General features: G+C 38.1%; 2 protein-coding genes across 2 annotated transcripts; one reads left to right on the top strand and one right to left on the bottom strand.

Annotated features, from left to right (window-relative positions):
- Positions 1-259: 259 nt before the first annotated feature.
- Positions 260-4464, bottom strand: dhrs9 (dehydrogenase/reductase (SDR family) member 9). Its single transcript, XM_034134714.1, has 5 exons — positions 4141-4464; positions 2340-2657; positions 1282-1540; positions 1027-1190; positions 260-620 (listed from the first exon to the last, which is right to left on the bottom strand). Exons 1-5 carry the CDS (start codon positions 4226-4228, stop codon positions 400-402), a joined length of 1050 nt encoding a protein of 349 aa, XP_033990605.1. The 5' UTR covers positions 4229-4464; the 3' UTR covers positions 260-399.
- An 11376-nt stretch (positions 4465-15840) lies between these two features.
- abcb11a (ATP-binding cassette, sub-family B (MDR/TAP), member 11a) lies at positions 15841-22886 on the top strand. Its single transcript, XM_034134237.1, has 24 exons — positions 15841-16027; positions 16098-16182; positions 16325-16458; positions 16551-16722; positions 17134-17258; positions 17353-17527; positions 17629-17742; positions 17834-17944; positions 18030-18155; positions 18251-18454; positions 18549-18719; positions 18823-19012; positions 19205-19271; positions 19367-19463; positions 19548-19712; positions 19817-19921; positions 20248-20409; positions 20534-20737; positions 20824-20921; positions 21154-21313; positions 21406-21603; positions 21694-21900; positions 22290-22436; positions 22571-22886. Exons 1-24 carry the CDS (start codon positions 15870-15872, stop codon positions 22769-22771), a joined length of 3576 nt encoding a protein of 1191 aa, XP_033990128.1. The 5' UTR covers positions 15841-15869; the 3' UTR covers positions 22772-22886.
- Positions 22887-23973: the final 1087 nt, after the last annotated feature.

Below are 23973 nucleotides of genomic sequence, written 5' to 3' on the forward strand. Positions count from 1 at the left end.
GGTGACAGATTGCTATCTGAATTTAGAGGGAAATAAATATGTGAAGGTTTTTAAACAGAGAAAGCGGTTAATAACAAAAGCTTTACAAGTCGGTTTAGTTGTGACTCTTTGTTTACGATCATATAACCTAAGAAACAAAAGCTATTGTCGGAGTTCAAAATCCGTTATCTGTGAAGGCTTTAGATTAGATCTTATAATCAATAGAGCAGGCATGTAAATGTCTCAGGGGTCAGAGAAAGAATGAAGAGCCAAACATTGGTGATGATACAGAACATTTTTATGTATTTTCAATGGTGTAATCCTTCATGTACAAACATTTATAGCAGTAATATAAAAGTGACAAGAGATCTTTAAAATTAGCCCATGTTTTTCTAACACAACTGATTTGGCAGGAACTACTTATACTTTTGGTTTAAACGGAGGGGCATTTCCACGGAAAAGCCTATCAGCGATGCTGGTTGGCAGGTAGGCCGCAGGCAGCCAGAAGAACTTGGCGTCCCACCCAGCGGAGTAGCGAGTCTGAGGGTAAACGGCAGAGATGGCGTGCTCCATGCAGTACACCACCTTCATCAGGTTCCCGTCAGTCAACATGTTAAACCTTTGTTCCAACATGTCAATAGCTGAAAGAGATGCAGGGAAACACTTTAATTTACAGATCTAGTCATTTGTAATTAGTTCCTGTCCTGATAATATGGAAGTTTCTTGGAAAAATATGTTTAATTTGGCACTCATTATATTCATTCACTACCACTTTCACTACACTGCTTTCTTTATCCAAGTAAATATACTGTACATCACACAAATATAAGCCATTTAATTAGGATTTTGCTTATACTACAAAAAATACTTAAATTAAAGTCTTCAAATATTAGACAGTGGAGAGAAAAGTTGATGACTTATGTTAAAGTGAAGATTTAGACAGATTGACAAACCATCTCATCAATGTTGGTGAATTCATCAGGGAAGTGTTGAGCTATAACAATTAAAAAAAGGTTATTATACATTTAAAAATGTAGAGTGACTCACATGCTTGCAAGTAATCAGGTCCATAGTCCTCCTTCACATCCTGAGGGAGTCGGTCCCACAGCTGCCTCAGGTTATTTTTCATCGCCACTGTATCAGTCACATTGGTTTTGAAGAAGCCTGGCTCAATGCATGCTACCTTAATGCCAAACGGTGCCATGTTTAGACTGTAACACAAAGGATGTTGGCTGTAAGTCAAAAAGACACTTGTGAAAATAACAATGTGTGTGCAGCATTAAAAGGTAACATCTCTCTTACCGCAGACTGTCGTTGAAGGACTCCACTCCGAACTTGGACACGCAGTAAGGCCCCCCAAAGGCGCTCACTCGCCCAAACACACTGGCCACGTTCACCACTCTGCCTTTGGTCTTCTTGATGAGAGGGAGGACGCTCAGTGTGACGTCGATCACCCCGCACAGGTTGACAGCCAGCATGTTCTTGTAGTCGTATATAGTCATCCAGTCAGTGGGGCCGGAGGGCAGAGCGATTCCAGCGTTGTTCACGACGGCCCAGAGGCCTGGAGAACACAACAAGATAATATTAAGACAGAAAGCCAAGAGAGAAAGTACCCACAAGCTTAGCTTGGCAAAACACTGGGGGAAACAGATAATAATAATTATAATAATAATAATAATAATAATAATAATAATAATAATAATAATAATAATAATAACAATAATAATTGACCTACCAATAGCTGCTAAAATATTTAGTGTGCTACTAGAATAGCATTACCCTACTTATAGGCCATAGAACAATGGCAATCTATAAATTGGTAGGTAACATTTTAACATGCACTGGACATTTGGGCATGCATAAAACAAAAGGGAAACAGAAAAGGTGAGAAATATTTGTCATTACAACAACCAACCACCAAAGTATTCAGGCTATCCCCACCAGCTAACATGATCACAGGTTATTCTGAAACACTGGCACATAACCCTTTAATTGACATTATATCATGACATGATTAGATTTTTAAATGATTAAGCTGACAAGATATTAGGTCAATTATTGAGGGGCTGATCGGTCGATTTTAACAATTTCAGAGGGTCAGTATCTGTTTTCAACTGATTTCAGTCTGCAGGCTCTAGACATTATCAGCACCACCCAATTTAAAATGTGCGATTCATGACTATGGACTCACCAGACATTGTTTGGGGGGGCAATGAATGAGATTTGGGCAATAAAATAAAAGGAATGATCATTGCTTCTCCACTGTTGCTGCTCTAGCTAACCTAACTATATTTACCATAAACGTTTAAGGATATTAGAAACTTGTGATGAAAGGGAATGAGCAACTCAAAGCCACTTACCCTTCGGTCCAACCAGAGTCTTGATGAGAGCTGCGGCTTTCTCCACACTCTTTGAGTCGGCAACATCCAAGTGAAGAGTCGCCAGTCTGTCGGAGGTGATCTTCTTCAGCTCTTCCTCACCCTTCTCAGTGTAACAGGCGGCAATCACGTTGAAGCCCTGCTTGTCGAGGTGTCTTGCGAGGAGATTACCAAACCCAGAGTCACAGCCAGTGATGTAGACATATTTGTCTTCTTTTTTGGTCACTCTCCTGCTACCCTTGTACCAGCGATAGATGCACCAGGGAACCACCAGTCCAAGGGCATAAAGGTAATGTTTTTCTAAAAACAAGAAGGTCAGAGTTAAAAAGGAAATGATTACCACATTGACATATATGTATAATACACTTGCTACACATGAGGAGGCAAGTGTGTGCACAGCCAGGCAGTTAATTATAGTGAGACGCAAAACAAAGATATGTTAAACAGGGCACACAAGGAGTCATCAAAGGAGAGCATTGCTATGCTCCCAATAAAACATCTATTTCCTCTTAATGACATGGCAATGTTTCCATGTGTAGGAAATAAATGTTCACATAACGACTGCAAATTCAATATTTCCATATTATGTTGTGATAGATGGATAGTCCTCCTTGTGGTTTTTTAGGCCTATTTATTTTGAGCTCAGTTTGAATTCCAGTACCGTAGAATATTTGACCACAGAGTTAAAAAAATAATCAATCTACCTTCAAGGTCCATTTACTAGCTTTCCTGGAGTTTTTGGTTGAAACACAAAATCTACTGCAGCAAATTAGTTTGCCTTGTTGTGACTAAATGTAACACAGCCAGATGAATTGGAAATGTAAACATCTTAAATTCTATGAAAAATGGGCAAACTCCATCAGCTGATAACAGTTATGTCCAACAGCTACTGTAGCTACTGAATTCTCCTTAAAGTGAGATTGTAATTTAAGTTACAGCTACTTCACTTTTAAACTAACTTTTACTCTCATATTTTACAAAATAGTTGGAGGTTTTCATTAGGATTATTACATAGTACTTTTCAATCCATCCCCATTATCAGCAAACACTACATTTACTTATTGTCTTCAAGCTGATGGCATTATAACAATTCACAATATTATCACTAGGCTGCAGAAGAAGTAAAAAAGTAGTACACGACAGTACATACAGTAGGGAAACCTGTCTCTCTTGTTGGGTGGTTACATTGCATTTAGGAATGCCTATTGTGAAACACACATGTTTGTGCGATGAGCTCCTGACTGCACCTCCCTCTTTTAAATTGATGAATTACAATCCCAATGATACTTATAGTTTATCACTTTAAATTATTAAGTAAAAAAAACTCTTAGCCATTATATATTTTTGTCAGGGCAGAATGTGATCTTAAAATGGCTTATTCTCAGTTCAAAAAAACAACATTAAGTTCACCTTTATGGACTAAAGGAAGAAAACTAATAGATTTGCTTTGAGAAACAGTGACTTATTAAATGAAACGATTTTTCAATAATTAAAATTGTTGCAGTCATTTCTGTCGATCAAGCTGATGATTGAAATCTAAACAAATACATATTAAGACAAGTAAAGCCAGTGGAAATACGTGATGTAAATAAAAAAAACTGATACTGATACTGATTAGGGGTCCAACTTTTCCTTAATTATTCAGAGGAGCATTTGATTGAAAGAAATACCATTAAAACTGTGAAAATACTAATCAAAATGTTATTTTTAGCACGACCGACAGCAAAGCTCAATTATATTCGGGTACCCATCATAAAGACATAGAAAAGCAGCAACTACTTACGATTTATTTGCTGGAACATGGTATTCATGGTTGAAAATCTCACCGAAAACGCTGAATCAAAAGTTTGCCAAATTGTTACTGGAGTCATTGTTGTAACTAAAACAGCCAGATACTAACACGTTTCCCCGTGTGGAAGGAGATTCACAGAACTGGTTCTTGTTTCAGGTTTTCCTAGTTGAACTTTCATTGAGGGAAAGCCAAACAAAACCTTACGTGTAGAATATCATTTGTGAATGGATCCGTGTCTTATTGCAGAGCAGCAGGACGTGAATCTTCAGGAGAGACACTGAACTGGTGGAAATTCATTCAACATTTCTCATTTATTTCCTTTTTCTTTTTATTTGAAAGCAACTTCCGGAAAATGCAGGTGTCACAAGCTGTCCCCGCCCTCTTTTCAGGTAAATTATGTTTGAAGGATGCCATCTGCTGGAGACTGCATGATAATGTCAGATAGATGGACAGAGAATACATTTATATTTTCTTCCTAATTTCAATAACAGGAATTTAAAAACAGTACTGTTCTATACAATGTTTACTTATGTGTGTTTATTTTATTTCAACATTAATGGTTCAAGAAAGTTACATTAAAGTAGTAATTCTCATTAAAAAAAATAAAAATAATAATGTGTCTCCTGTGTTTTCATTTGTATTTTATTATTCTTGTAACACAATACATGTGGAAGCTGTTTTTTTGTCCGAAATCCGTATCATGTTTGCTTTATTAAATAGAGAGGCGAAGTCAATGGAGAGAGAAAGATTATCTTTCGATCCCGTTTGAATTGTGCCATGAATTACACATATGATGTTTGTCAATTTAAAAGATAATTTTACAAGTCAAAAAAATAAAAATGTGTCGTAAAACTGTGAAGTAACACTTTTTTTTTGTGTGAACCGCTCAATGACCTACATCACCCGTCTCGCACCACACACCAAGACGGCCGTCACGTTGGCACATTTCACTTCTTTCTTTCAGAATGAGGCGAAAAGTATTACAAGAGGTGAAAATCACTACAAGTCTGGGCATGTTGAGAGCTGTACATACACAAAAGGGGAGTTAGTCGGTTCCAAGAGCCAGCATGCGGGACCGGGATTCTGGGATTTGTAGTCTTTCTAGTTGCGTATTTTTCATAGTTTTATATTTCAACAGTTTTACGACAAACTGTGACTTTTTTGACATGGAAATTATTATTTCAGATTGACAAACATCATATGTGTAATTCGTGGCACAATTCAAACGGGATCGAAAGATAATCTTTCTCTCTCCATTGACTTCAATGCATACTTTTTCCGAAGGGGAAGGGACTCCAAAATACCTTTGAGCAGAAGTCCTTTCAAAACAAAAGCCCTCTCCTGGTCGCTTTTCTATTTACTGGTTTAAGAAAGAAAGACAATTAAAACGAAGGTTCACAGACCCTAATTTATCCGTCCATAATTATATTTATTAAAGTAGAAAACCTGTCATCCTGGTGTTATTTTGTTTCCTGTTTTGTTTTTAAATGTATTTTCTCTTTGCTTGTCTTGTCTTACTTCCTGTCTCTGTGTTTTTGCCGCCTGTTTGATTCTCTGATTATTTTCACCTGCTAACTTTGTCTTTTCGCATTCCCTCCCCAGCTTTGGCCTGTCATTGTGATTCGTCCTGTGTGTATTTATGCCTGTCTTTCCTTCTCTGTCGGTTTGTCGTCTATGTTCCCGTGTTATATTGAGTCCCCGTGTACCTGACCCTGTCCTCCCTGGTCTGTACCATAGCATAGGGTATGTGCTTGTTCAGTTTTCCTGGTTTCTTTGTTTTGTTTTAACCTGTCTGCCTTTTTTTAACCTGTCGGCCCCATTGTTGTTGTTTTTTTTGTTATAATGTGTGTTTTTCAGATATTCTTAATTAAAAATATTCTTAATTGTTATATAAATATATACCCCGCCTCCCTCCTTTCCCTGTCAGGTCCAACATCTTGCCAAAACCCTGACAAAACATTTAAATCGATAAAATGTCATTAACAAGGCAAATGCCCATTTCCTTCATTGGACCTCTCAGATTTTCATTTTTACTTCTCACAAAAGACAAATAAATTCCGGCCATGCCATTATACCCATTCTAAAAAGAAAATAAATGTTACCATGTGTCAAGAGTTTCAGAGTGGTTCTTTCAGGTGAAACTAGTTCTAATTAACATCTCTTTAGATCAATATAAAAGACCCACACCCTATAACTGTTGTATTTGGTTAAACCTGATTAAAACCTGAAGAGTGCTGCTGGCCATCAAATATGTAAAATGTGGTGGCCATTGCTACATTACCAGCCCTACATACTAGATGAATCAGGGATATGTTTCAATCTTTAATTGGAGTAGTGATATTATTTTTCTATTTTGATTTTGATTAATCTTGCAGTGTCACACGTTGGGATACCAATAGACTCAACGTTGAAATGGCGCAAGTTATATTAAGTGTTGAATGAGAGTACATTATTTGCATTTCTAGTGAACTATTTTGAAGCTGTTTTCCCCCTTTTTTCTGATTTAACTGACTTGTACTTCTTGCACATTTTTATTTTCTCTCTCCGTCTTCCATCTTACTGTATTTTACTGTTTTTCTAAACTAAATGTTCTCTAGCAGAGAAGGGAGGGATTGGGACTTACCGGGTACAATTATTCTACATACGATATGAATACATGTTAAAATGTATGATACTCTTATCTCCCTCAATCAATTCAAAATCAATGAATACATACATCCAATGATTAGGCGCTGTACCTAAAGTTGAATTAAAGGTCCCATGTCTTGCTTTTCCGGTTATTACCCGTCCCCTTGTGTGTTATGAAGGTTTGTATGCATGTAAACGGTCTGCAGAGTCAAAAACCCTCAAAGTACACCCTGTAGGGAGTAAAACTCTAACACAGAAAAGACCTCCCCAAAACGCCTCGTTGGAGATTTCTCATGTTCTTCCTGGGCATCGTGACGTCTGGATACCCAGTAGCCACGCCCAGAGCTATGACGTGATACGGTCATGCGGTACCCGGAACCAAATGGACCAATCCGTGGAGCCGTTACGTTACGTCCGCGGAGCCGTTACGTTAAGCCCCCGCTGATTGGTCCAAATTGACCAATCCACGGACTTCCTCACACACACACACTCAGTGCAGGCAGCTCTGCTGATTTCTCCTCCCTGGCTGCAGGCTGATAACAGACAGTTGGGATCGCGGCGAAATTCTCTCTGCAGACCCATTCTCACAGCGTTTATCAACCTTTTTCTTACTCAATATCAAGCCACACTTATTGTTTTTACTTCGGCTGTGACTTTGTGTGTGCTCAGGATGAGTTTGGCTGTGTTTCGCTGTGTATGCTAAACAAGGAAACCACACCTCCACGGAGCTCAGCGCGATTCACAACGTCCCGACCAATCAGAGCACACTGTGCTCACAGGGAGGGTGGGGGCTGGAGCTATTGGAGCTCCAACGAGCCGTTAAAGGCAGAGAGTGAAATTCAGTGAATACACGTAGTTTACAGAGATGCTGTATGAGAAACCAATGTGAGTTTGGAACATTTCACAATATAAATCTATTCTAGTAGACCTCAACAATGGAATTATGATCAGTGGAAATGGCCATGACATGGGACCTTTAAGTTGATGAAATACATTGACTCAAGCTCCTGTTGGTACCTTTATTGCTGCAATGTATATTTTAACACCTATATTGCTCAATGCTGGCACCAAACAAGCTGCCAAACACAATTGTACATTGAAACAGCAAATGCAAAGAAAGGCAGTCTCCTCCACCATGTTGTAGAAAACAAGCCACATGTTTACTTTTGTTGTCTTTAACCCTTGTGCCCTCCTCGAATTTTCAACCTTTCGACCCCTTCGTGGCAAAAATGTACACGCCCATAATAACTGCTACTAAATCATCATACATCAACATTTCTTTCTACTTTTTTTTTCATGAATCACTTAAACAACTTATAACGTACTCAAAACTACCAAACATTCAATAATTTTCTGGATTTTAACCCTTTAAATGCCTGTTTAATTATTTGAATTATTTCATTATTTATGACAAAAAACACAAAAAATGAATTTTTTTCAATATAATAATTAGTAGAGGGATGGAACTTTGGTGGTTACTAGAGTCTTGGATGTGTCAAAGATTAGCAACAAAATTGATTTGACTGCATTATTATTTTTTACGTAGTATCAGATACTACCTCTGGACACCTTCGTGGCAAAAATGTACACGCCCATAATAACTGCTATTAAATCATCATACATCAATATCTTTTTCTACTTTTTTTTTCATGAATCACATATACAACTTCTAACGTATTCAAAACTACCAAACATTCAATCATTGGCAGGATTTTAACCCTTTAAATGCCTGTTTAATTATTTGAATTATTTCATTTTTTCTTACGAAAAAACACAAAACATAATTATTTTTCAATATAATAATTAGTAGAGGGATGGAACTTTGGTGGTTACTAGAGTCTTGGATGTGTCAAAGATTAGCAACAAAATTGATTTCACTGCATTATTATTTTATACGTAGTGTCAGATACTACCTTTGGACCCCTTCGTGGCAAAAATGTACACGCCCATAATAACTGCTATTAAATCATCATACATCAACATTTCTTTCTACTTTTTTTTTCATGAATCACTTAAACAACTTATAACGTACTCAAAACTAGCAAACATTCAATAATTTTCAGGATTTTAACCCTTTAAATGCCTGTTTAATTATTTTAATTATTTCATTTTTTCTTACGAAAAAACACAAAACATAATTATTTTTCAATATAATAATTAGTAGAGGGATGGAACTTTGGTGGTTACTAGAGTCTTGGATGTGTCAAAGATTAGCAACAAAATTGATTTCACTGCATTATTATTTTGTACGTAGTGTCAGATACTACCTCTGGACACCTTCGTGGCAAAAATGTACACGCCCATAATAACTTCTATTAAATCATCATATATCAATATTTCTTTCTACTTTTTGTTTCATGAATCACATAACCAACTTATAACATACTCAGAACTAGCAAACATTCAATACTTTTCTGGATTTTAACCCTTTAAATGCCTGTTTAATTATTTGAATTATTTCATTATTTATTACAAAAAAACACAAAAAATGAATTTCTTTCAATATAATAATTAGTAGAGGGATGGAACTTTGGTGGTTATTAGAGTCTGGGATGTGTCAAAGATTAGCAACAAAATTGATTTGACTGCATTATTATTTTTTACGTAGTATCAGATACTACCTCTGGACACCTTCGTGGCAAAAATGTACACGCCCATAATAACTTCTATTAAATCATCATACATCAATATCTTTTTCTACTTTTTTTTCATGAATCACATAAACAACTTCTCACGTACTCAAAACTACCATTTTCGGTTTCGATTTTAACCCTTTAAACGCCTGTTTCATTATTTTCATTATTTCATTTATCTCAAAAATGCCTCATTGACTTCCATTCAGACCACATTTGTTGATCTCATTGCCATTGCAGTATAAAACCATGCATTTTGTAATGTCAGCATTTCATTTAGAAGAAAAGTAGTGATATTTGATATTTCTACTCTATTCCAACAGATTAAACCATTTTCCCACTGTAGGCCGATGCATTAAATTCTTACATTTTTGCCAGTTATATTATGGAGCCGTGTGACTACCAGGGGGCCCCGAGAGTGGTGTGTGTGTGTGTGTGTGTGTGTATGTATATGTATATGTGTGTGCGTGTGCGTGTGCGTGTGCGTGTGTATATGTGCGTGTGTGTGTGTGTGTGTCATTTCCAGCAGCAGACTAGCAGGTCCTGCAGCATGTGACCTGGTGCTCTCAGGTGATAGAACAACATTTTTTTAGGCCTGTGCACAACCAGCACACACCTCTCCTCCCTCTCCGTGTGTGTGTGAGAATCTGTAAGCATGCACAGATCATTTCATGGGAACAAAAGGCCATCTTTTGAGGGATGTGTTTGATGTGTCTTTGAAGAGCTGCTTGATTACTCAAAAACAAAAAACAAATGTTAGTGTGTTTATGCACCTGGCTGCCAAAGATAAACATGCAGTTTGACCAAGGGCTTATTTCAATAGTGAGCAGAGAAGGAGAAAGACCTGGAGCAAAGAGAAGGAACTCAAATGAAGAAGCTTTTCAGTGCAGAAGAGACTTCAGAAATAATCTTGCAGCCTTCTTCTGCCAGCGAGCTGCAGGACTCATCTGAAGAAGACACAAGGTTCGAGGGGGGGTCTGACACTGAATGCTCTCTGGAGTCCAGCATTTCTTTGAGTTCCTCTGACCCTTCATCTGAAAGTGGAGAGGACACTGAGGGTCCGGTCCACAGTGAGGGGACAGAGAAGAACGGAGGTCGTTCTCCCAGGAGCTGGGGAAAACCAGGGTGTCCTCACAGATTGTGAGAAGAAAGCCCCCCGTGGTGGTGGATGGTGGGCCGGACCCTTAGTGTCCTCTCCACTTTCAGATGAAGGGTCAGAGGAACTCAAAGAAATGCTGGACTCCAGAGAGCATTCAGTGTCAGACCCCAGCTCGAACCTTGTGTCTTCTTCAGATGAGTCCTGCAGCTCGCTGGCAGAAGAAGGCTGCAAGATTATTTCTGAAGTCTCTTCTGCACTGAAAAGCTTCTTCATTTGAGTTCCTTCTCTTTGCTCCAGGTCTTTCTCCTTCTCTGCTCACTAATGAAATAAGCCCTTGGTCAAACTGCATTTTTATCTTTGGCAGCCAGGTGCATAAACACACTAACAGTTGTTTTTTGTTTTTGAGTAATCAAGCAGCTCTTCAAAGACACATCAAACACATCCCTCAAAAGATGGCCTTTTTTTCCCATGAAATGATCTGTGCATGCTTACGATTCTCACACACACACACACGGAGAGGGAGGAGAGGTGTGTGCTGGTTGTGCACAGGCCTAAAAAATTGTTGTTCTATCACCTGAGAGCACCAGGTCACATGCTGCAGGACCTGCTAGTCTGCTGCTGGAAATGACACACACACACACACACACACACACACACAAACACACACACACGCACATACATATACACACACACACACGCACACACACACATACATATACATACATACACACACACACACACACCACTCTCGGGGCCCCCTGGTAGTCACACGGCTCCATAATATAACTGGCAAAAATGTAAGAATGTAATGCATCGGCCTACACGGAAACTTGTGTAATCTGTTGGAATAGAGTAGAAATATCAAATATCACTACTTTTCTTCTAAATGAAATGCTGACATTACAAAATGCATGGTTTTATACTGCAATGGCAGTGAGATCAACAAATGTGGTCTGAATGGAAGTCAATGAGGCATTTTTGAGAGAAATGAAATAATTAAAATAATTAAACAGGCATTTAATGGGTTAAAATCCAGCCAATGATTGAATGTTTGGTAGTTTGGAGTACGTGAGAAGTTGTATATGTGATTCATGAAAAAAAAGTAGAAAAAGATATTGATGTATGATGATTTAATAGCAGTTGTTTTGGGCGTGTACATTTTTGCCACGAAGGTGTCCAGAGGTAGTATCTGACACTACGTAAAAATTAATAATGCAGTCAAATCAATTTTGTTGCTAATCTTTGACACATCCAAGACTCTAATAACCACCAAAGTTCCATCCCTCTACTAATTATTATATTGAAAGAAATTCATTTTTTGTGTTTTTTTTTAAGAGAAATTAAATAATTCAAATAATGAAACAGGCATTTAAAGGGTTAAAATCCTGAAAATTATTGGATGTTTGGTAGTTTTGAGCACGTTAGAAGTTGTTCAAGTGATTCATGGAAAAAAAAGTTTAATAAAATATTGATGTATGATGATTTAATAGCAGTTTCTATGAGCGTGTACATTTTTGCCACGAAGGGGTCCAGAGGGTGCAAAATGCATCACGAGAGTATACAAAACATGTAAGAGTAAACGACATTGGATTTCAAAAATTTGACTCAAAAGAAGACTTCTTGCAAAAATCCATGCCAAAAGCTGTAACACAGCTGAAATGAACACCAAATCAAAATAAAAAGTCAGGAAAAATGTACAAAAATGCCCGAGGAGGGCACAAGGGTTGGGAACGATCTGAGAATGGTCCTAAAAGTGCTATTCTTTAAATGTTTTTTCACTTCGGCATTCAACAGTAACATTGCTGTATTTTTGAAAAAGCAACATTTGGGTTTGGTCTATTAAGGCTCTTTGTCAAAAAACGAAGTGTCTGATTCAGAATCAATGGCATGATATGCCCCCTCTTTGTCAGGTGCGGCACAACGTTTTGTCCGGTATCTCCAGCTATACAAACAGCATTTGTGCATTCAGAGACAAACCAGACAAACTGGAATCAGCCGTTACAGTTTGAAGCAGTTTTGCTGTTTGTCTAAGCTAAGAATTCTATTGAAATAAACAAACAGGCTTTTATGTTATTTGCTCTGCTGATTCAAGTTGGACATTTTTAAATATAAGGTGAAGGGTTTGAGGCTCATTCAATTGTAGATTTGACTTGCTTAACAAGCTAGACCTGTTTCCTATTGGCCGTGCTGAATATCTGACGCTGTCGGTGATACTGTGTTATTTTTAATGTCTTGCCTTAGTGTGCATGTTGTTTGATAAAGTGTACTGGAAGTTAATAATGCATGTTTTTGGTGTGTTTTCAAAACATTTAATGGTATTATTCTATGTATATTGCATGTTATCTGAAATACTTAGTATTTATTTTTACATGTTTTAAAATGTGTATCTCGTTTTTAAATATTGTTGCTTCTAACTTCTTGGACAGGGCCCTTTCCAAAAAAGAGCATTTCTATTCTCAGTTGGACTTATACCTGGTTATATACATGTTTAATAATAATATATATATTATTAATTAATCAAATGACGAGAGTCAAATGTTTTAAGTGTTGCTACTGATACCAGCTACTGCTTTTGTAAGATTACAAGATCACATATACGAAATTACTTGTGTTTTTAGTTAGCTCCTTTAATTGTGACATAATGTCCATGTACGTTTATCTCCTATAATTGTGACTTTGAAATGATCAGCTCCCTTTTGTAGACATGAAATAGAGTTGTTCGACCCTGTTTTCTACAGCTATATTTACACACAGTTAGGTTTCTGTGAGAGAAAACCTGAAACTGAGTTTTTTTTATGAAAAGTGTGTCTTTGACTAGAGCCTCCACCTTCCTGTGGAAATATCAATCACCTGTGAATAATAACATGCTGTAAAGAAGGAGCAAATTCCAAACCCAGGCTCTCCACTTCTTGTCCTAGGGGCCATTAACCTCCTGGAAATCCTCTTTATTACTCTTCATTTTTTACCTTAAGTCAACAACATATTTTATTAATCATACTTGGTGTACTAATAATTAACTGGGAAATAAGGAAGCTGCACAGTTCTGTTAAAAGCAATGGAACTATGTTAATGTGTAGAAACGTTCTGGATATAATATTTACATCTTAAAGAGGGTGAATGTGATGAATACAAAATGTTTCTAGATTTGCACATTTTTGGGGCATTTTCCTTTTCTCTAGACCATTGAGTACTTTGGGGATTTAACCTTGAGAAATGTATAATAAATATACATACAAAATAAAGAAGATTTAAGAAGTAATGCATACTAACGACAATCATTAACTTACTAACTAATGGCCTTTACGGTCATTAACCCATTCACACGCTATTTAAACAGGTGAACCCACTAAGGGACGCTTTATTGGTCAATTTCAGATTAAAAAAGTTCCTGGGTTTGTTATCGAGGACACAATGGTATATCTAATAAGAGTCAATGAACTTGGTTTAGTGATTAAATGTAACCTTACAAAGGAAGATTAGTAAGGGTTATATTGCTGACACTACTCTTATCAGTCTAATGGAGGTGTAGATAATGGGAAAGGAGAGGCATAGGTTTACTATGATGAGCCTCAGTTGTGTTGCTGGATCTCTGAAGGAACCAGTGAGTAGTCCAGGTACAGTACAATTTGGTTTTCTAATCCTTAAATTGTTATGTTGTGTTCATGATCGACCAGAAATTCCCTCAAATATTTGTATTTTTATGTTAATCAAGGTAGCCTACTAATATTTTATTTAGGTTTCCCTAGTAACATGATTATTTTTCTTCACTTCTTATGTTGATGCTGCTGGATGAAAACGGACACTTCGTTACAATAGCAAAACATTTGTATTATCCATTGACTTATTTATGTGTCTAAAGTAATGTCTTAGTGTTTTTTCAAGATTCCTCCTTAGTATTACCGTACAATGAAATACTCTACTTTTAATAATTAGTGTTTGGTATGTTTTCTATCTACTACTTCTCCCATTCACAAATCCGAAATCAAACCCAACAATCTAAAATTCTATTAATATGTAACAAATATATTCCATTTCAGAGCAGAAGAAACAGCCTTCAAGGGTCAAACTCTGCACATACATCATTCAGCAGTGCACAGTGAAGCTCAAACAAACAACTGTATGAGCAATACTTTGAAATGCAAATGTGTGTGTGTGTGTGTGTGTGTGTGTGTGTGTGTGTGTGTGTGTGTGTGTGTGTGTGTGTGTGTGTGTGTGTGTGTGTGTGTGTGTGTGTGTGTGTGTGTGTGTGTGTGTGTGTGTGTGTAATAAGAGAGAGTGAATACTGCTGAATACACATACTTTACAGAGATGCTGTATGCGAAACCAATGTTAGTTTGGAAAATTGCACAGTATAAATCTATTTTAGTATACCTCAACAATGGAATTATGATCAGTGGAAATGGCCATGACATGGGACCTTTAACATTCACACGATGTATATATATTTTTTTCATTCACAGTTGCCTTGTGAGGACACACCTGACTGAGTCAGGGCAGCAGACATGAAGAAATCGATCAAATCTACACACGGGGAAGAAGAAAGTGGTAAGTGATACATTTTCCTTGCAAAAAAATGTGCACAATAATAGTACAGTTTTGTAACAAAAAACATCTATCTAAGTGTAGCTTGATACATTTGTACGTCTATTTTTGTAGGGAAACTCAGAAATGGGTAAGTTTGTTACGCAGTATTGACATATTCCTCAAAATGCTAGCAGTTGTGACATTTTCCTGGGGTTGACTTTAATTTACATGTGTTACAGAGTTCAGAAGAAAAAAGAAAAGGCACTGAGTGTTGGATACTTTCAGCTGGTAAATACATTATCTTTGCTCATATTTTTCATGAACAGTCATGAAGCAATACATTTGTTTACATTCATATGACAGACTCCAAAGTGACTTTTAAAAAGTCATTCAAACCGCGTAAATAACTAAATACTTGTTAAGTGCTGACGTGCATGCCGTGTTGATATATACATATATATACATACGTGATTTGTCATTACCTCAACATAAATTATGTATTTTTAGTTACTGATTTCTATATGTGTTTTAAACTTGTATACGTTTAACACACTTGTTGAATTGCAGGATTTTTATTTGAAATGTGTGTCACAGTGTGACATTGATGGTACTTTGAGAAAAGGATCTGGGTCATTTTCTTTCCTCTCCACACCACTGTACTGTTCCTATCTTTGATTTGATCATTAAAAATGAGGGTGGAAATGAAAGACAATAATAATTTATTCTAAAAATCCACAAATTCCACTTTGCAGTTTCGATATGCCACTGGAAAAGACACCGTGATGATGGTAGTGGGGGGTTTGTGTGCCTTCGTACACGGTGTAGCGTTACCTCTCATGCTTGTAGTATTCGGCCAGATGACAAACACATTTGTGGAGTACCAGCTTGAGATCGATACACTGCAAGACCCAAGCAAGGAATGCAGCAACAACACCATCTATTGGAAAAATGGCTCCATATATGAACCAGCTGAAAACAGCACTGTGTACTGTGGGTAGGTTTTTAGTTAACAGTATATTGTTACAATTGAAAAGCTGCTGTTACTCATTTTATTCTCTCTGCAGGGTGGATATTGAATCAAAGATGACCATATTTGCATATTACTATGCTGGAATTGGAGTAGTAGTATTGTTTACTAGTTATTTTCAGGTATGTATTTATGCTTGGCATATTCTGCGACTGCTTTACTTTAAAAGGGAACATTTCTCCTAAGATGGTGTTACTTACCTAGGGTTATTTACCATCTTATGTCAAAGAAATGATTTTGTACCACCCTCATTCTTCACTATAGATTTTCTTCTGGGTGTCATCAGCCGCAAGACAAATTGATAGAATGAGAAAGGCCTATTTCAGAAAAGTAATGCGAATGGAGATCGGATGGTTTGACTGTAACTCAGTGGGTGAACTGAACACAAGGATGACAGAGTGAGTTTCTGCTCTTTATCTGCAGGTCAGGCTGTTATCAGCTCATAGCTGGGGAAATGTTTTTCACAGATAGTGTTCATGTTCCTTTACAGTGGTATCAACAAGATAAACAATGCCATCGCTGACCAGGTGTCTACCTTCATTGAGAGGATCTCAGCGTTTGTGGGTGGCTTCATGGTGGGATTCATTGGAGGATGGAAGCTCACTATGGTTGTCATAGCAGTAAGCCCGCTGATTGGAGTAGCTGCTGGACTCATGGCCGTGGTAAAGTTGTGAATCCAAAACGATTTCTTACTGCTGGATGAAAGTACATACATTTTGTATTTGATATCATATGTCACAATGTAGTCCTCCAAACAGCCAATGGCCACTTAGTTAGTTATCATGATTTATTATCATAGGATTCAAATGTATTATCATTTTTTTTACAATGTATTATATCTATGGCGGGAATTATAATACACCTACATAATCAGTGAATGCCAATTCTAAAGTATGATGATACAAATTATGATTATAAAATGCTTTATAATGTTTTAAGATTATTGTTATAAAGCATTATAAATAAGTTTAAGTGTTTATAACTATAATTGTACAGTGCAATAAGCAGATGCAGAGTAAATCCGTAATAAATATGTTATATGTGTTGCCTGATTTTCTTTCTGGTTGCTGAAGGCTGTGTCCAGGCTGACCGGACGAGAGCTCAGTTCCTATGCAAATGCCGGGGCAGTGGCCGACGAGGTCCTGACATCCATCAGGACAGTCGCAGCGTTTGGTGGGGAGAAAAAAGAAACTGAAAGGTATTTTATCGTTTTGTAAGACATGTTTATGCTTTTCACATGAGAAGCCATTTCTCCATGATTTGAAATTAAACCGAAATGGTCAATTATACAGATATGACAAAAACCTTGAGGAGGCTCAGACCTGGGGTGTGAAAAAGGGCGCCGTCGTTGGCCTTTTTCAAGGATTCATGTGGAGCATCATTTTCTTTTGTTACGCTCTGGCCTTTTGGTATGGATCTCAATTGGTCATTGACACTAAAGAGTTAACTCCTGGTACTCTTATTCAGGTATGTAAACATAAATGCATTAAACTTTAAATACTGTATAGGATATACGTTTTTTAAAGACAGTGGCATATGTTTCATGATGTGGCTGTGGTTTTTTTCAGGTGTTTTTTGGAATACTCACTGCAGCAATGAACCTGGGCCAGGCCTCACCGTGCCTGGAGGCCTTTGCTTCAGGTCGAGCCTCAGCAAAAAACATCTTTGACACAATTGATCGGGTAACCTCAAGATGCCACTTAAGACTTGCAGATTTAAGCCAGATTGGAAGAATCTTCCTCAAAAATAATATTGTTTACTGTGTTTTCACAGAAACCAGAAATGGATTGTTTCTCAGAAGAAGGTCAGAAGTTAGACAAAGTCAAAGGTGACATTGAGTTCCATAATGTCACTTTCTCATACCCGTCTCGGCCTGAAGTCGAGGTACATTTCCTCCAATTGCATATCTTTGTATCCATTTCTCACTCCTGAAATATTCCCTTTTATAATGAGCCTTCTACTTTTCCAGATTTTAAATGACCTAAGCATGCAGGTCAAAGCAGGGGAAACCACGGCTTTTGTGGGTCCAAGTGGATCTGGAAAGAGCACCACAATCCAGCTTTTCCAAAGGTTTTATGACCCAAAGAGAGGAATGGTAAAAATCTGCCAACATCTGCACAAACACACAGGACACCAGTGGAGAGTTTGAAGGCTTCAGTCCAATGTAACATTTTCTATTCTCCTTCTCAGGTGACTTTGGACGGGCATGACATTCGTACTTTAAACACCCAGTGGCTCAGATCTCTCATTGGTATTGTAGAGCAGGAGCCAGCGCTGTTTGCGACAACCATCGCAGAAAACATCAAGTTTGGTCGACCTGGAGTAACCATGGAAGACATCATCCAGGCGACAAAAGAGGCTAATGCCTATAATTTTATCATGGCTCTTCCACAGGTACTAAGACACTTATTTAAAGATAATCCATCAGTTATAGATTATACAGTGAACTTGATCAGTTAAAAATAACCTCTTGCTGCTCGTCCACCAGAAATTTGCCACGATGGTGGGAGAAGGTGGAGGACAGATGAGTGGAGGACAGAAGCAGAGGATTGCTATCGCTCGAGCTTTGATCAGAAACCCCAGGATCCTGCTGCTCGATATGGCCACATCCGCCTTAGACAATGAGAGTGAGGCTGTTGTCCAGGAGGCATTGGATAAGGTAGGTTACTCTTTGGCTTTAGTCAACATAATTGAGTTCACTTCGACGATTAACCTCAGCAAAAAAATCATAATTTGTGGAATGACATTCTCAAAATGTGCAGGTGCGCATGGGCAGGACAACAATTTCTATAGCTCATCGTCTTTCCACGATAAAAAATGCCGACATCATCATTGGTTTTGAGCATGGACAGGCTGTGGAGAGAGGAACACACACTGAGCTAATAGAAAGGCAAGGTGTCTACTTTACCCTGGTCACCCTGCAGAGCCAAGGCACATCCAACAAAAGTAAAGGTAACGTTTTATTTAAGGCTGATATTCATTGAAGCTACTAATCATTATTGTTGTTCTGCCGGACGCTTTCATCCCAGGAGACGGTGGGCAGTCCTACACATTGTTTGAAGGCCTTTTAGTGTCTGCTTAAGAGCTAAATAATCGCCAATACTTTGACCTAAGCCTAATTGATTTGTTTTTTTCTTCTGTCAGATGCAAACAGTGAAGCTCATGAAGATGCCATTCATCTGAAAAGTTTGAGCCGCACATCAAGTCAAAGGTAAAGTCAATCCAGCTCAAAAAGATAAAATCAGGGGGAAAAAAACAAAATAACTTATAATGAAATGAAAATAATTCTTAAATGTACTACTCTAGGGGCTCTGTTCGAATGAGATCTGAAAGCAAATTGTCCATTCACGCATTATCAGAGAGCCTCAATATCCCCTCAGACTACGAGTTCATAACAGAAAAGGTACTGAGATTTACTTTCATGCCCTATAATACTGTACACTGACTTGATGTGGAAATAAATAGCTCCCATGTGTATTTTCAACAGGAATTGGAGGATGTTGCAGACGAACATGTAGAGCCTGCCCCCGTAGCACGTATCCTCAAATACAACAAACCAGAATGGCCCTACATGCTGATGGGCTCGATAGGAGCTGCTATCAATGGCTTTGTCACCCCTGTTTATGCTCTCCTGTTTAGCCAAATTCTTGGGGTAAGAATAGCGTATTTCACAAACTTAAATTCCTTTATGCTGTGTTTAACAAGCTGATGTAGTTGGCTGAACTGCAAATGACCTTTCTGATCTTTGTATTGCAGACATTTTCCATTGCTGACTTGAACCAACAGAGGGAACAAATCAACGGTATATGTGTTCTGTTTTGCATTGTGGCTGTGGCTAGTTTCTTCTCCCAGTTCCTACAGGTTTGTATTAGAATTTGCAACATAATTAAAACATTTACATTACATTTCAGTATACATCTTTTTACCAATGCGATATAGGAGTAAGCCCAACAGTATAATCCAGGGATGCACAATGTGGGTTTTTGTTGATTTTTATGTGCAAAAATGAACTGCAGCTATAATTCTTGCTGCACTATAGTCAGCAGTTTGTATCTCATGTGAATAATGTGGCCGATGCCCAAATTACATTTAAAAAAAAACGTATAGGTTGGCAATACCGATGACTGGCCATCAACATTGTGCATCCTGTACTGTACATGTAGTGTTGACTCTGATTTGTTGTTTAGGGATATTCTTTTGCTAAGTCTGGAGAGCTGCTGACCCGCCGTCTGAGGAAAGTGGGCTTCCAGGCCATGTTGCGTCAGGAGATTGGCTTTTTTGATGATCCCTCAAACAGCCCTGGAGCTCTGACCACCCGACTGGCCTCTGATGCATCCATGGTGCAGGGGGTAAGTGACGGATTTACATGCGTGTATCTATTTTTCTCATTATACAGTATATAATACAGAAAAGCAAATGGTTGGTGGTGTACTTTCAACACTGTTTTGCAAATTGCTTGTTTGACTTCTACAGGCAACAGGATCTCAGATCGGCATGATCGTGAGCTCGTTGACCTGCATTGGAGCGTCTTTCATCATTGCTTTTATCTATAGTTGGAAGTTAACTTTGGTTATTATGTGCTTCCTGCCTCTACTCGGATTGTCTGGAGCTTTCCAAGCCAAAATGCTGACAGGTTTTGCAAATGAAGATAGAGACTCCATGGAAGAAGCAGGCCAAGTAAGCTCGCCATCGAGCCCAAATGATCTATACACTGCCCTGAGAAACCAATGACTACAGTTAAAGATCATAACTTTGTCCCACAGGTATCCAGTGAGGCTCTTTCCAACATCAGGACGATTGCAGGCTTAAACAAAGAGACCTTTTTTGTGGAATCGTATGAGCAGAAACTGGAGCTTCCATTTAAATCTGCCATAAAGAAAGCCAACATCCATGGGCTTTGTTTTGGTTTTTCCAATTGTGTCCTCTTCATGGCATACGCTGCTTCCTTTAGATATGGAGGCTACCTGGTTAGCTCTGAGGGATTACTGTACACATATGTCTTCAGGTTGGTACAAATTATTTCTTTCAATGGGAAATCTGTATTTTTTTTAATTCCTTGTTTAAATGTACTGTATTTGGTGTTTTGTGATTACCAGGGTGATTCTGGCTGTAGTAATGAGTGGGACAGCAATGGGCAAAGCTTCCTCCTTCACTCCAGATTACGCCAAGGCCAAAATAGCTGCTGCTCAGTTTTTCAAACTATTGGACAGAATTCCCAAAATCAGCACAAGCCATGCAGTTGGAGAGAAATGGGTTGGCGAATTCAATAATTAAGACATCAGAATGGGATGCCATGTTGTGATGATGTTAACTTGAGATGATTAATCCCATTTGTTCATATTTAGGATAACTTCAAAGGTGAAATACAGTTCCTTAATTGTAACTTCACCTATCCAACTCGACCAGATGTGCAAGTGTTGAACGGCCTGGTTGTGTCTGTGAAGCCTGGTCAGACTTTGGCGTTTGTTGGAAGCAGCGGCTGTGGAAAAAGCACCAGTGTTCAACTGTTGGAAAGGTTTTATGACCCTGATCAAGGGCGTGTGGTATGTTAACCATTTCAGACATTCATTTTACTAATCACAAAATGAGTTTATCCAAACCAAAGTCCTAATTATGTCATATTTCATTTTCAGTTGATTGATGGCCGCCCATCTCAAAATGTCAATGTGCCCTTCCTAAGATCCCAGATTGGCATAGTGTCCCAGGAGCCAGTTTTGTTTGACTGCAGCATAGCGGAGAATATTCAATACGGAAATAACACATGCAGTGTCAGCATGGAAGAGATTGTTGAGGCTTCTAAGAAAGCCTACCTTCATGACTTTGTGATGACGCTACCACAAGTAAGTTGTTAAAGTCTGGTAATGTAAGATGGGTGCTAAAATGGAGCCTTTAGGACAGAGTATACTCAGTCAGACAGTATGAAAAAATGAATAGGCTAAAAATGTTTTATAACGTTGAAGCATGTAAACGTCTTCAATTATGAAATTAGGGATCACAATGAGCACAATATATCCATTTTAAATCTCAACTGTCGCCCTAATCTGAAGCATGGATGCAGGACTTGAATGTATGTGACTTTGTCGGATTTGTCACCCAACTAGAAAGTCAAGTTTACGCAAAATTGTAACAATTGAAACCATTTTTATTTTAGTTGTACATTTTGACCAGAATGTTTACTTTGTGACCTTTTGCTCTCCCCACTTTTCTCAACACATATACAAATCTTAAGAAATATGAGACTCAGGTTGGTACCCAGGGCTCCCAGTTGTCAAGAGGACAAAAACAACGCATCGCCATAGCCAGGGCCATCGTCAGAAACCCAAAGATCCTGCTACTAGATGAAGCTACATCTGCCCTGGACACAGAGAGTGAACAGGTAACACAATTATAAACAACATTTAAACTCATGAACACAAAGCAAGGTGTTCCCTTGTATGAGTATTTATTTGTGTGATCTAAATCTTCACATACTTGCATAAGGGTTCCTGACTAAGCTCTGTTTTCATGCAGATTGTGCAGTCTGCCCTGGATGAGGCGAGAAAAGGACGAACCTGCATCGTCATCGCTCACCGGCTGTCTACTATACAGTCTGCGGACATCATAGCAGTGATGTCTAATGGTGCCGTGATAGAACAAGGCACACATGATACTCTCATGGCCAAGAAGGGCGCCTATTTTAATCTGGTCACAACAGGTGCTCCTATCAGCTAGACAGACAGAAGGATGAGCGTATGACGACAATTATTTTGAATGGGTGTTATAGTACAAGAAGACTTTTTTTCATTTGGCAGGTATAGAATATAAATATTTGAATAATTCGTTTTAGTGATCTTGTAGTTTATTATTGAAACATGTAAAAATTGAAATAAAAATATTTAAAGTAATTTTTTTGTTTACAAGTCGTTTCTTTATACAAAAAGAATATGGTTCTGTTATAGCATGATAAAGTGGCCTTAAATATAATTATGATATCCTGCTCTGTGTTGAAAACTACCAAATTCTAATCTGTGTAGCCTGAGTTATTTTATTTCAACCGCAGCACCGATGCATTGTTTTGAAGTAAGCTAGAATGCAAAGTTGAATAAGATACATATATATATAACACGTTTAAATATAGACATGGTAATTTTTGTTGTCTAAAATAGACATCAAAAGTGACATGAATTAAAATATTATCCTCAGAGTTGAAAATAAGATTGAACCAGTCACCAATAACAGTTTCATCCTGGTTTTCACATTTTGGCTGAGAAGGAACCACGGGGAAATAATCAGAAACAAATGATACGAGGGTCTCCCACAGTTGACATGAAGTTGAGAACGTTGTGGTATTTCCTGTAGAAGCTCTGATGGTGCAAACATATATAAACAGGGAACCACTGCTGTAGATACAATCCATCTGAGGTTCCCTGTCTGTGTGCCTGGGCTGCTTCTTCTGCACCTGTCAAAGCACAATCTGAAGCGAAGACAGCTTTATATCTCTACCTGGGATCATAAATATTTCAACGGAGCCATGGTAACAACAGAAAGATATTCAGTTTGACCCCACTATGAATTAAATAATGGGATCCCAAGTAGTGCCCCCAGTAGCCCACTGGATCTCTTCAGCCTCATTAAAATCCCCTTCTCAGTGAATGTAGCAATAACAAGGGTTTACTAAAGTCCACCTGCCATCCAGAGTTATAGCCTGTACCTGCTCTATGTTTCTCTCCATTTATACCCACATTCATCATTGTAAGAGCATTTTTATTTACCTAATTAGCAATAGCCATGTTTTGGTAACAGTATTTTAAACAGTTTGTTGGGTAGTTTTGGCCCACCTGAACTTCCCCAGTTTCACCACAAGGTGGTGTAAAATCACAATAAAGACATAAATGATGCATTCTCCTCTGGCGTTATTTAAATGTTAAGCAAGA

Source organism: Trematomus bernacchii, unplaced genomic scaffold (genome assembly GCF_902827165.1).
Source record: "Trematomus bernacchii unplaced genomic scaffold, fTreBer1.1, whole genome shotgun sequence".
NCBI classification, from domain to species: domain Eukaryota; kingdom Metazoa; phylum Chordata; class Actinopteri; order Perciformes; family Nototheniidae; genus Trematomus; species Trematomus bernacchii.

Excerpts from the sequence above, each read along its gene's own strand:
- dhrs9 (XM_034134714.1), bottom strand. The coding sequence starts at position 4,228 with ATGACTCCAGTAACAATTTGGCAAACTTTTGATTCAGCGTTTTCGGTG. Across the intron at positions 1,541-2,339 it reads GACTCTGGTTGGACCGAAGG|GCCTCTGGGCCGTCGTGAAC; the intron begins GTAAGTGGCTTT and ends TGTGTTCTCCAG. Across the intron at positions 621-1,026 it reads ACCTGATTACTTGCAAGCAT|CTATTGACATGTTGGAACAA; the intron begins GTGAGTCACTCT and ends CATCTCTTTCAG.
- abcb11a (XM_034134237.1), top strand. The coding sequence starts at position 15,870 with ATGCTTGTAGTATTCGGCCAGATGACAAACACATTTGTGGAGTACCAG. Across the intron at positions 17,528-17,628 it reads CTCCTGGTACTCTTATTCAG|GTGTTTTTTGGAATACTCAC; the intron begins GTATGTAAACAT and ends GGTTTTTTTCAG. Across the intron at positions 17,945-18,029 it reads CGTCTCGGCCTGAAGTCGAG|ATTTTAAATGACCTAAGCAT; the intron begins GTACATTTCCTC and ends CTACTTTTCCAG.